At 39.7% G+C, this 14,227-nt stretch overlaps 1 protein-coding gene across 2 annotated transcripts in view; it reads right to left on the bottom strand.

The window, feature by feature from the left end:
• Positions 1–454: 454 nt before the first annotated feature.
• LOC122557157 (ZFX family zinc finger ZNF711) overlaps positions 455–14,227 on the bottom strand; it is a 58,024-nt gene continuing 44,251 nt past the window's right edge. For both annotated transcript variants that reach the window (XM_043704526.2, XM_043704527.2), the window contains 4 exons: positions 9,500–9,643; positions 7,149–7,286; positions 3,866–4,009; positions 455–2,824 (listed from right to left, as the gene is read on the bottom strand). In XM_043704526.2, coding sequence (XP_043560461.1) covers positions 1,647–2,824; positions 3,866–4,009; positions 7,149–7,286; positions 9,500–9,643 — 1,604 coding nt within the window. In that variant the 3' untranslated portion in view covers positions 455–1,646. The remainder of the gene's footprint in view (positions 2,825–3,865; positions 4,010–7,148; positions 7,287–9,499; positions 9,644–14,227) is intronic.

The raw sequence follows: 14,227 nt of genomic DNA, 5'->3' as shown, positions 1-14,227 counted from the left end.
ATTACTTTACTAAGCTAAGTGCCCAGCTAAATACTTGAGAGTGCTTAGCACATTGGCTTAGTCCATTTTGATGGCTTCTCTGACTTTCACAAAGCCTATTGTATAATTTGTAAACATAAAAGATGTAATCTTTCAGAGAGTGGGGAGGTGTCTGGCTTAGTTGGCTGGATGGCTGGTTTGTGATGTACAGAGATCCCAATAGCATGGGTGCAATTCCTACACTGGCTGAGGTTACAAATAAGGTCCCACCTTACCCTCAGGTTAAACTCTCACTCTCTCTGAGAGCAGCTCTATGCTCCTTTAGAACTATAGCAACTTTACCTTTACTGTTCTAATAGCAGTGCAGTCAACAGGATTAAATAAATTAATAATGAAGGAATACAATTGTTTGGAAAGCATTTCCAAAAATTGATGTGTGGCTGGGCTGCCAGGACTTGTAGAACTGACAATGAAGTAACTTTCAGTGCAACAGATGCAATTTATTGATTTACTCATCACATTAAGAACATTTAGAAATAGTAATCCCACAGAACAGTGACAAAAGATTTCTTATTTTACAGAGTGTACAACCTTTACAGTCACATAAAACACGTGTTTTTTTTTAATCTAAGAGGCATTACTAAATTAACATTTTGAATTTTGGAAATAGAACATTTTGAATTCTCGAGCAACTGATTCTCATCTGGTGCAAAACAAAAATTGTCAACATTTGAAAAAACACAAAAGAACTACCACAACACAATGAATAAAGTTAAAAATTCACAAAGTGAACAACCATTTAATGTGTGAGCAGTAACCAGCTAAAAAAAACTATATCCATCATACCACTTCTTATACATTATATGCATAACAATGTCAAAACAAGATTTGTATCGATTAAATAGCCCTGAACCAACTTGCTTGATTCATAAAGTACTCCCATATTATAATATGCAAATTAAAAGTATTTGAAAAGGGATGCACAGAATCACACATGCCATATAAGAGAAAGCAGTCCAATTCTCAACGGTATGGCACAGATCCACATTGGTTACATTGAGCTACATTTGCTTTGGTAAAATACAAGTCTGTAGGAAGCTGTAGCAACTGTAAGGAGTGAATCAAAAGGAGTTCCATTGCATCCATTGAACCAGTCTTTTCATTAAGCTTTTTGGAAATTGGGCTGTACCTGCACTTGCCGGGCTATTTGTTAAAAATCACTATTGGGGTTTATTTTGAATTAAAAGAAGTTAAAAATAGATTTTTAACATCTGTCCCATGAATCAGATATTTACCAGGATTAACGATGAAATGGAAACAATTTTAAAGGATCTAATTATGAGTTTCACAGAATAGCATAGAATACAATATTTTTCAACTGCATGTGAATTAAACTTGAGTCAAGTTGTCAAGAACACAGAACTCGCAGAATGGCTTCACAATTATGGCAAACCAGAATACTACTAGTCAGATTGTGTGAAGAAACCAAAACATTTGTACAACTGACTCCTCTTCCCAACTTTTGTACCTTTTAAAAACTTATAATACAAAGAATGAAAGGTAGGTTGAGAAACAACATTCAAGTTGAGACCAGGAGAAACAGTTCACGAGCTGTGCCAATTAATTGTGTTACTAAATTTTGCGTAAAACATTTTCCTGTCTGTGCGTCACATTATAGCCTCTTTATGATGCCGCATTATATGCTGGTTCTTTTCTGATGGCCTACGGAAGCCTTTTTTGCAAAACTCGCAACGGTGAGGATAGTCCTTTGTATGAATAGATATTACATGACGCTTGAAGCCTGAAGCGTCTGTAGTACTATATTCACAATATTCACACTGGTAAACTTTCTTGCCACTATGTGTCTTCATATGCTTCTTAAGCTCACTTTGCTGCCGAAATTCTCTCTTACACCTTTTGCATTTAAAAGGAAGGTCCTTAGTATGGACTGAAAGAATATGGCGGCTAAGTATAAAAGGATCTGCAATTTTGAAATCACAGTGCCTGCACTGATGAAGCTTTTTACCCTTGTGAGTTGACATGTGTTTCTTCAGCTCTGATGGACGATGAAATCCCTTATCACATACTTCACATTTGTGTGGGAATTCCTTGGTGTGTACAGATATGATATGACGTTTAAGGTCACTAGAGTTGGAGCTTCTGTGGTCACAATGTGGGCATTGATGTGTCCTGTGTGCCTGAAATAAAGTGGCATGCTTCTGCAGATCTTTGTCATCCAAAAATGTTTGAGGACAGTGGTCACATTTGTATGGCAGCTCATTGCTGTGCTTAGTTTTCACATGGGTCTTCAGATTAGAAGCATCAGCGGACCTGTATTCACAGTACTGGCAGTGGTATGGTTTCTCTCCTGTGTGAGTTCGCATATGCTTCTTGAGTTCTGATGGATGACGGAATCCCTTTCCACACTCCACACAGATGTGTGGAAAATTCTTGCTGTGCACTGCCAATAGATGGCGATTGAGAAGACCCTGTTCAGCTGTCTCATAATCACAAAATTTACATTTATGCATTTTAGTTTCTTTCTCCCTACTGACCAGTTTGTGAGCAGTTACCACTCCTGCCTGAGCAAATCGTTTTCCATACTCATTATATTCATATGTTTTCTCTCCTTTGTTGATGAGCTTGTGACTTTCCAGGTGATTATGAAAACTTGCTTTTTTATTTGTTGTATAGTCACAGTCTGTACACTGATACTTCTTTTTAGTTGTCTGCTCAGGATGGTTCTTCATGTGCCTTTTTAGAAAACCTCTCGATTTAAACTTCTTTCCACAGATGTGACATGGGTATACTGTTATGGGCTGTCCATCAGGACCTATGATGACAGCTTTAAAAACAAGAAAAAAATTAATGAGCAAGCTTTCTTCACCTTCATGTAACAAAGTGAATACAATCTTTATATTATTGTTGCTTGAAAAATGAAAATAGACTAAACAACTGATAGGATTCTAGGATCTATAAATTTGAGGTAAAATAATTTGCTCTAAAGTGAACTAACCTACAAATGGGCTGGTTTTTGAATTCCCTGACCATATTGTGATCACATCTAATTTTGCTGCATGGAAGAGGAAGAAATCCTTTTGCATCCAAAAGAAGTTAAAAACAGCCATTACTGTACCTTAGACAAAGGCCATAAATCTGCTAAGTTTGTTGACAAAGATCCCATGGGAAACATTTACAGACACATAAGAAAATGCAAGAAATACCAATGAAAGTTTTTCCAGCTGGAGTAGTTAAATTGATAGCCTTCAAGGGGCATGCCTTGTATACTGTACAATAATGCGGAAAATGCTTTTTGGACAATGCCACAATATCAGACATCATGGATAACTAACTTTTGAAGACAACCTTCCTTAATTTTCTCCTTGTGAAAAGTAGTTGCACTTGGTGAGATACTCAATGTACGCACAGGATACAGATTACAAAGATGGATCTAAGTATACCCTCTCACAGAGAGATGCAATAAATGACCTATTAAGTTGAATTTACAGATGAATGATTGGCCCTGTTTACCTCCATCTATAGACTACATTCTTTCTTAAGGTTACGTACTTTATAGCTGGCATTCCTCTACATTTCTCACACTCGTCATTTACTGCAGACTCAACCTCAGTTAGGTGTTGCAATTAAGTCATATTGTTCTGGACTATTAAATGCACATTATTAAGTCTTACTTATCTATTTGTTTAATAAACCCTTTACTATTTTAAGAGTCAAGTCCAATGAGCAAGTACCGGTTTTTGATAATGTACAGTCTGCTTTGAAACATTAATTCTTATTGAAATCTGAGAAAAGAAACTGGACTGGAACATTTGCTTTTAATGGTACAGATAAAGCCCACTGATTCCCAATGAGCAACTACACTTACCTGTATGCCACTGTCTGCCATCACCCCTTCTCTTCTTCCTTGCTTTTTGCTTTAACACTCTGGTAGTGCTTGTGCTATCACTTATTTGTAGGAACTGACTTGAAGTGCCATTCTTGTTTTCTATCTTTGTCTCAAAATTGTTACCTTGGGGAAAACAATGCAACTTTGAAAGTAACGTAACTAATATCAATAAATTTTTCATAACAATGCATCTTATACATTCAAATATTTTTCAGAACAAACATATTAATACCAAAGATTTTTTTTCTTTCTGCAAATAGTAGCATTTCCTTCCAAAAAACAAATTTAACATTTTTTTTTAAAATCATTTTGTGGGAAGTGGACATCACTGGCCTAGCCAACATTTATTTCTCACTCCTAGTTGCCCTTGAGATGGTGGTGGTAAGCTGCCTTCTTGAACCACTCCAGTCCACCTGCTGTGGATTCACCCACTATGCCTTTAGGGAGGGAATTCCAGGATTTTAACCCAGCAATAATGAAGGAATGGTGATATGTTTCCAAGTCAGGATGGTGACTGACCTGGAGGGAAATTTGAGGGTGGTGCTGTTTCCATTTATCTGCTGCCCTTGTTCTTCTAGATGGAAGTGGTCATGCGTCTGGATGGGGCTGCCCGAGGATCCTTGGTGAATTGCTACAATGCATCTTGTAGACAGTACACACTGCTGCTACTGAGCATCGATGGTGGAGGGAGTGAATGCAGCGCCAATCAAGCAGGCTGCTTTGTCCTGGATAGACAAGTTTCTTGAGTGTTGTTGGAACTGCACTCATCCAGGCAAGTGGGAAATATTCCATCACACTCCTGACTTGTGCCTTGTAAATCGTGGACAGGCTTTGGGGAGTCAGAGGATGAGTTCCTCACCACAGTATTTCTGTTATTGTTGCCACTGTGTTTATGTGACAAATCCAATTGAGTTTCTGTCAATGGTATTGCCAAGGATGTTGATACTGGGAGATTCAGTGAGGGTAACACCACTGAATGTCAAGTGGCACTGATTTCATTGTCTCGTATTGGAAATGGTCATTGCCTGGCATTTGTGTGATGTGAGTGTTATTAATCTAAAGGATCAGCAAAGGTAGAGGTATTGCTGATGGAATTTTTCTAGTGGCTTACTTATACTCAGTCCAGGTCTCACTGCAGTCGCGATGCAGCGACAATAAAACTGTACAGGACTTTAATTGATTTACAAAGGTCTTTGTTGTTAAGACACTCATTGCCATAATCTGTAGAAGGTCGATTTGGCATAGCTAAACCAGTGTTGGATCTTCTTGACAATGGTGATCTTTTGAAAGAGGTGGTTGCCAAGATATAGAAGGTTCTCAACATTTTCTAGACTCTCTCTTCTAAATGGGAGGTGAAATAATTGGCTATCAGGTTCATGCAGCTTACATACACAGTCATTCTTCATGTGTGGGTGAATGGAGGACATAATGAAGCAAAAATACAGAGTCAATTTTGAATCCATCAGTTATATTATTATCTATTCTATAATTATGCTTACACTTCTAAAAGTTCTGGTTTGTATGGTTCAATACAAAGATGCAATTAATCATATATCAAATAATGTTTTTAACCAATGGACAAAAAAAAAGTGACCTCAATTTTTTCTGAATACCTTTTCTCTTGGAACATGTTCCTTCACTAGCTAAAGGTGCCAGACATCCTGTAGCAACTTACTGACATAGCCGTTATTCAAACAACAGCCAGAGTGCCAGTAGGCTAAATAACTGTCCTCACGAAGCACCTACAAATTATGTACTCAGTAGGATCACCATGCTATTTGAAAACAGAAGCTAGAACTTTGAGCCTGCATTAAATTAGCAACTTTAGTGAAAAACTTGCTGCAAGGCTTCATACGTGGAATCAGATAGGAAAGTGGATGCTGACAATGGAAGAAGGAATTAGGAGCAACAGTCTGGTGAATTAAATCTGACTAAATGAGCATTATGACAGTTCTGACTGGAGAAATTCAAGACTGAGTGGCACACCGAGTTAGCCGAGGAGCTCCAGAGGGCAGGCTTAATGGTTCCAGAATCAGTGTGGTATAAAGAGAGAAAAACATTCCTCAAAAGCTAGTCAGAGTGAGCGAATACACAAATCATGAGGAGATTACAAACATAAGATTAATGCTAAAACAAGCATGGAGTTTAAATTTAATATGTTGCTTGATAGGAATTCAGTGTATGTCCTCAAGGATAGTAATGGTAAATTTGTGGTAGTTAGTTCAGAATGGGATATAAATGGCTATTTTTGCCATTATCTCACAAAATAGTTAAGGTCTTACAAGAAAGTAAAATCAAAATACTATGGATGCTGGAGATCTGCAGCAAAGACAGATAAGGCTGGAAAACTGTGGAGAAAGAAACAAGTAAATGTTATAAGTTCATGATGATTGTCCAAAGAACAGTGGTAGGTGGCATACGGGCAGGTAAGTGAATGAGATAGTAAAGTGGATCATGTGTTGGAGGCAGTGGTTGGGGTCGATACGAATATTTAATTGAGTCAGTTATATAGTTAGCCTGGAGTTAGTGCAGGTTTTGATATCTGTAACATTTCCAGGGTAATACTACAAGAGGTAAGTCAGAACCCTCTGAAGTCTTCAACTCTAAATTAGAGTTGGGGACTTTATCAGAGGGTGTCAAATGTAGGGCAATTTTCCCAATGGGAGTTTAAAAATGTTCTGGGCAAGTATCATGTAGTCAGTGCATGGGGATCCAACACACCTCCAACAGGTACACCCAGTTTCTGACTGACAAGAAGATGGAAGTTGTATAATTGACTTTGAAGTCTAGATCCTTATTATTATACACTGCATACAACTGTGGCCCCTCATCCTTATATTTTCCCCTGACTCTTGAAAGTAAAAACAAACTATTACCCTTGTAACAGTCTTCAAACACTTCAATGATTTTGGTCAAACAAGATTTTTCCTTTCTAACTACGCATTATTATATCTTTGGTCTCTAGCTATTTTTCCATTTTTTCCATTTTTTAAGGATTGTAATCTCAAGTAATCTACCATTTTCCATTTACAGATGAACCTTGATTATCTGAAGGACATGGGCAGGCAACGTTCCATTCAGTTAATCAAATTTCAGGTAATCGAATGTTGGATAACATAGTTTAGCCGAGCATTGGGATCTTGCAATCTTGCCGGATAATCCAATATTCGGAGAGTCGAGATTCCTCTATACTGTGTGGAATAGTCTTTCTGCTTTCTCTTCACTGCACGTGAAAGGAAATGCTAAGCCTCAGATTTCTTACCATATGCAGCAGCCCATGCGACAGGTACAAAGGCTTTGTTAATGCCAGAATCCTCTATCGGTGGTTCATGGACTGTTGTTGCCTCCTCATCTCCAACAATAACCTCCATGTAAACTTCATCAGCGATATCAGCACAATCTGCATAACACATGAATAATACTTTAGTGTAAAGTGATTCAACATTTTGCAGTTTTAAAAAGTTAATTGATGAAGCATCTTCCAGTCAACATCAACATTTTGTGCATTACCACTGGCTGCAGAGCTTTCTGACAATATTTGTGCTTTTTCAATAAGGGTTTCCAATCCAGGCTGAAGTATCAATGGGTCAGTGCAGCCAACCCTGAGAAAGACTACGGAGTGCCAAAAATGTCAGGACAAGAAAAGACATCACCCCACTTCACATGAAATTAAAATGTTTTCAACATGGAAGCTAATGGTCTCAAGTCTGAGACTAAGCATGTGAGCAAGTGAGGAAGCAATCAATCAAGTTATGGGAAGGGCTGAAGGAGTATATATTAGCAGCAGGAGAGTGTGTTGAGTCAGGGGGCGAGAGAGGTGATGAGGGGTTGGTGGAACACAAGAACAGCAGTAGACCCTATGGTTTGATAAGCCTGCTCAGCCTTTTACTGCAATTCTAGCTAGCCTTGAATTTTAATTTCACTTTCCTGCCAGCTTCCCCTATACTTTGATTCCCTAAGACACCAAAAATCTGTTTATCCCAGCAATTAAGATATTTAGATTTTAGATTTTGATGATATGGAGAGAAGACTTAGTCCAATATGTATTGTTCCTTTAAAATCTAGTACAATTAGTGCAATTTATGAAGAAGTTTTAAAATCAGCAGTTTAATTTATCAACAGAAAGTACATTGGTGAGCACTGGAAGTCAATTAAATAACTTCAGTCAGGTCTGTAAGGAGAACCCTACACATTTCAGTACTTAACACCAGTGTAGGAGTTCAAAACAAGATGCTGAAGTGCATAATTCATAGCAATTTTCAAACATTAGTTAAACACTTAAAAATGTATCACAAATATATTCTTTTCTGGGAGATAATGCAGTTACACAATTATCCCAATAAAGTTGAATAACATTGCCAAAAATTTCCTTTGAAAGATGCAAGTTATTTTGCCTATCATTGATGCCTCAATATTCAATCTTGTTTTGCTGCTCTTTCAAATTCAGTGTGCAGGTATAACCAATAATACTTCAATTGAAAAATATGCTATGATGCAAGTTTATTTTTTGAAAAGAAAAATAAAGGATCCACATACAAACAAAACTCAGCATAAAGACTACAAAACACAATACCCCTCATTCAATACATATGGTTTCAGTGGATAACATAGTCCTGTATCACGATGGGGCAACACAAAGAGAGGGTCAAGTATAGCAATAAGAATATAAACACAAGAGTAGCTGAAGAATAACTAACTGAAATTGCATTTGTATGTCACACAAAACGTCAAAATTTTTCATAACATTCTGAAATGAGTTCCAGGCCTTTAAACTCATTTACAGTGTCTAAGCTAATGCCTGTGTTTTCTCAATGCCTTTCCTCATTGTTGCCTATCCATTAAAGTTAGCTGTCATGTTGCAGTTCTGATGAAGGGTCTCCATCAGAAATATCATTACATTTTCCATATACTAACACCAACACTGAATTTCCATTATTCAATTTATTTTACCTCCACTGAACATCTAGGCAGTGCCAAATAACCCAGTGTCATATTAAGTTACAGAAACCATTGCAAACTGCCAAAAAATGTTATGGATGTGTATAACTGGCTCACAAAATAGAATCTGGAAATTTCTTTCAAGTCCAAGCAGCTCTTATACTATACAGTTTTGAGAAGTGTTGATCAAAACATCTTTCACATTCAAAAATAATTACTTTCAATTTAATACAAGTTAATTGACACAGCAAGACAGTCATTTGGCTTGCATTTTAAAAGAACTATTTAAAATGTAAACATTTTTCAAACTTTATACAATCCCTCATCTTATTTTAATTTCTGTTTTGACGTATAGTCACACTTTGTTCATGAGGCCTTTCTTCTAATTCTAAAAAGAACACAGCAAGTCAGTAAGCACTATTGTCTCAGGTTGAACAAAGGACCTAGGATGTTAGATTTCCATAACTGCACATAGATTAGATTAGATTACTTAGAAAGAGCAAATATCACTTCTTTCTGAAAGATGGCTAAACTAAGTCCACAATTAGTTACTTATCTGAACTCTAGTCAGAGGGTTATTTACCAGGTAACATGGCTAAATTAATTATTTTTAAATAAACTATAGTTCGCTTTTGAATGAACACTCAAATAGAAACTGTACATAAAATTTCTTACTAATATCATCTTCCTGAGCTGGGTCTTTGACAGCCATATAAACCATCTTTTCCCGAGGCATTCTACCAACAGTTCCTTGTTCAAGTACTCCAGCTATGGTATGACCATTCTGATAATCACTCTCAGTAATAACTTCAGTTTCACCTTCAAATAAGAAAACAGATTTTAAAGAAAAACTCAAATCAACTTACATTATTATTCTGCTGTCGACAATGCACTAAGATGAAAAGCGATGAACCAAAAAGCCTGAAAGGCGTTATTAGGAAGTAGACTGTACAAATTAGTTCAGAATTTCAAATGTGAACAAATTTCCTCTAAGACAGCTTAAATTTCATTTCAGTAAATGCTAAGTTCACACTTCAAAAAAAAAACAGCATTCAGGAACAATGCCTTCTCTGAACTGCCTGCAGTTTCATAAATACGCATTCAAACAATTGATGGGAAAGAAGCTTCAATATGTACCAATGTAACATGACAGAGAAAAGCCAACTCATTGAAATGTGAGTTTTGTGTAAAATTTCCCAAGTTACAATCTTTCCAAGTCACTTTTACATACTTGGAGTCTTATTTTATTTATAAAGTTAGACATTAAAACCTTGAATGTAAAATAATTGAAATATATTTTTGTTGCCTCTCATCTCTTTTCCGTTCACATCTGTACATACAGAGGAACCTCGATTATCTGAATATCAATTATCCGAATATTGAATTATCCGAATGAGATCACAAGGTCCCAATAGAAACATTACATCAAAGTGGTGTTTCCAACACTGATCGCATCTTTTGTTTACAATGATTAAAAATGAATTCGGCTTACTGAAATGCTGCTGAGAACAGTCCGAGGCGTTGATAGGAGCCCATGCAGAGTCTCCAAATGACTGACTGCTCATCCTTTCTCCCTCTCCCCACATTTTCCCTGGAATTCTACACAGGCATTTACCCTGAACCCCTCCCCCACCCCCTCTCCAACATTGTCCTGTGCAGGGCAAAGGTGGAACTTGACAAAAAGTCGCAGTAAAAAGTTGTGTGTGTGTGCGTGCGCATGTTATTTGTAGACAGCACCCCCCCTCACCAAAGGCAGCAGCAGCAGTCTCACTGTTAGTATCCAATCAGGCAGCCGGGGGGTGGGTGGCGCAGACGGGGGGCCGGTGGTGCGGACAGGAGGGGCGGTATGTGGGTGGGGGCGGACAGGGTGCAGGGTTGGGGGTGCGGATGGAGGTGGGGTTGGGTGGGGTTAGGGTTGCGCATGGGGTGGAAGTGGGGGTGCATGGGGGGGGGCGGAGAGCAGGGTGGGGGCGCATGAGGCACGGGGTGGGGGCCAGTGTGCTGCTGCCTAGTCTCCTGAACGGGGAGAGGACTTAGCAAGTGCTCGTTTTGTCAATCCCATTGAACTGACGAGGATGGGAGCAATGCTGCAGGTCACTTACACAAAAGTGTGTGTCTGCTCAGAAACAAACCCCAAGACAGAGAGAGGGAGAACTGCAGGCAGAGCAAGGAAAAAAGAAACTTCAGAAAACTCTGAGCCCCAGGAGAGAGGCATTGAATCAATTAACTGAATAATCAATTATCTGGACGAAATAGTGCCCGCTCATCTCGTGCGGATCATCAAAGTTTCTCTATATTACGTGGAATTAAATATTCCAACATGCACTACCTGCAGGTCTCATTAAGAATTCTTGAATCCGATTGGTTGAAGAGAAACACTTTTGCTGGCCTTGTTCGCGGAGATTCCAGATTCCCCACACAGGATTCTGTTCTCCTTCAAATGGTAACTGCAAACCACAGTGTAAGTTCTCCGGGCAGGTGTAAGCATCATTCACTCACTGTTGAGTGCAAATAGTCTAGGTCTCAGTGTTATTGTTGATGTACCTGTTCGAATTATCTCTGGGCTGAAAACAGCTTTCCATGCTCAAAGTGATAGGGTGGGGTAAGAAAATTGATCTATGCTTTCTGAAACAGGTTGGTAAACATTTTAAATTGCATAATGCAAAGTCAACTAGCCATCAACCTATTTATTGCCAGCAAGGTGTTGTATGCCATGTTTATTTCCTGGTTGATACACCAAACAGTTTGTTCTAACATTTAAATCAGGTTCCCATAGTGCAACTATGACTTTAATGAAAATCTAACACTGGTCTACTCTGAACATTAGGCAGCCAAAGCAGGCAGGAACAGAAATGCTTCTCTGTTCTACTGTGACTGCCCAATCCGCTCCACTAACCACATTCTGAAACTAAAACTACAGCAATATTTTTCTCCCTCCTGAGTGATGGTCTGCACTGCCATTGTTCCCCAGTCATTGTGGATTGTTTTATACCCTGTAGTGCCCAGTGATTCTTTCCCCCTTTATTCTTTCCCAACTGTCAGAAGCCAAGACTAAGTTATGCCTGTCTCTCTTCATAGGGTAGGTGGAACATTTCTATTGCAGTCCTTTTCTAGCCCCCACCCATAACCCTTTCTCTGATATATCACTATTATCATTGGTGCTGCTTTACTCTATCATACTCCCTCCTCAGTATCCAAGACCCCAAACATACCTGCCAGGTGAAGCAACCCTTTACCTGCACTTCATGTAATTTAGTCCTTTTTTAAAATTTATTCATTTTGTGAGATGTGGGCATTGCTGGCTGGCCAGCATTTATTTCCCACCCCGAGTTGTCCTTGAGAAAGTAGTGAGCTGTCTTCTTGAACCACTGCAGTCCAGCTGATATGGGGTGACCCACAGTGCCATTAAAGACAGAATTCCAGGATTTTGATCCAGAAACAATGAAGGAACTGCGATTATTTTCCAAGTCAGGACGATGAGTGACTTGGAGGGGAACTTGAAGGTGCAGTTTCCATATATCTGCTGCCCTTGCCCTTCTAGATGGAAGTGGTCGCGGGTTTGGAAGGTGTTGTCTGAGGATCTTAGGTGAATTTCTGCAGTGCATTTTGTAGATAGTACACACTGCTGCTACGGAGTGTTGAACTAGAAGAAGAAAAAAATCCTACAGTGTGGAAACAGGCTCTTCAGCCCAACAAGTCCACACTGACCGTCTGAAGAATAACCCATCTTTCCCTATCCTATGTTTATCCTGACTGATGTACCTAACCTACACATTCCTGCACACTACAGGCAATTTAGCACGAACAATTCAACTAACCTGCACACATCTTTGGATTGTGGGAGGAAACCCACACAAACACGGGGAGAATGTACAAACTCCACATAGACAGTTCCCCCAAGTCTGGAATCGAACCGGGTCCTGGTGCTGTGAGGCAGCAACACTAACCACTGAGCCACCGTGCTGCCCTGACATTGGTGGTTGAGGGAGTGGATGCAGTGCCAAACAAGTGAGCTGCTTTGCCCTGGATGATGTCAATCTTTTCGAATGTCATTGGGGCTATACTTATCCAGGCAAGTGGGAAGTATTCCATCACACTCCTGACTTGTGCCTTGTAAATCGTGCACAGGCTCTGGGAAGTCAGGAGGTGAGAGTTACTTGCCACAGTATTCCTAGTCTCAGACCTGCTCTTGTAGCCACTGCGTCTATGTGATGTGTCCAGTTGAGTTTTTGATCAATGAGAACTACCAGGATGTTGATCGTGGTGGTGACACCACTGAATGTCAAAGGGCAGTGATTAGATTATCTCTTGTTGGTGATGGTCATAGCCTGGCATTTGTGTGGCACAAATGTTACTTGCCACTGGCCAGCCCAAGTCTTAATATTGTCCAGACGTTTTTGCATTTGGATACGGACTGCCTCAGTGTCGGAGGACTTGCAACGGTGCTGAACATTGTGCAATCATTGGTGAACAACCTAATACTGGCATTATGATGGAGGGAAGGTCATTGATGAAGCAGCTGAAGATGGTTGGGCCGACGACATTACCCTGAGGAGCTCAACGACTGACCTCTAACAACCACAACCATCTTCCTTTGTGCCAGGTATGACTCTAATCACTGGAGAATTTTCCCCCGATACCCATTCATTCCAGTTTTGCTAGGGCTCCGTGATGCCACATTTGGTCGAATGCAGCCTTGATGTCACTCTCACTTCACCTCTGGAATTCAGTTCTTTTGTCCAGGTTTGAACCAAGGCTGTACTGAGGTCTGGCAGAACCCAAACTGGGTGTCACCGAGCAGGTTATTGCTGAGTAGATGCTGCTTGATAGCACTGTTGATGACACCTTCCATCGGTTTACTGGTGATCGAGAGTAGACAGATGGGTTGGTAATTGGCCGGATTGGATTTGTCCTGCTTTTCATGCACAGGTCAAACTTTGGCAATTTTCCACATTGTCAGATAGATACCAGTGTGGTAACTGTACTGGAAGAGCTTGGACAAGCGAGCGGCAAATTCTGGAACACAAGTCTTCAATATTATTGCCGGAATGTGGTCAGGACCCTATCCTTTGCAGGATCCAGTGCTTCCAACTGTTTCTGGATATCATGTGGAGTGAATCGAATTGGTTGAAGATTGGTATCTGTAATGCTGGGGTCTACTGAAGGTGGCCGAGGTGGATCATCCACTCGGATCCAGTCTACTGCATTCACTGCTCACATCTGGTCTCTACTACATTGGGAAAATGAAGTATAGATGGGGTCAATGCTTCAGAAAACACCCTTGCCTGCCACTTTAATACACCATCTGGTTTCCTAGCCGACATCTTTGTCTCAGGTTTGCTGCAGGGTTCCAGTGAAGCTGAGCACAAGCTGGAAGAACACCACCTCATTTTCCACATGGGG

This window comes from Chiloscyllium plagiosum, unplaced genomic scaffold, assembly GCF_037043375.1.
Source record: "Chiloscyllium plagiosum isolate Xiang-an unplaced genomic scaffold, Cpla_swu_hap1 HiC_scaffold_11, whole genome shotgun sequence".
Taxonomy (NCBI): domain Eukaryota; kingdom Metazoa; phylum Chordata; class Chondrichthyes; order Orectolobiformes; family Hemiscylliidae; genus Chiloscyllium; species Chiloscyllium plagiosum.
Note: the sequence above shows the minus strand (reverse complement) of the source record. Positions and strands in the feature narration are given on the sequence as shown.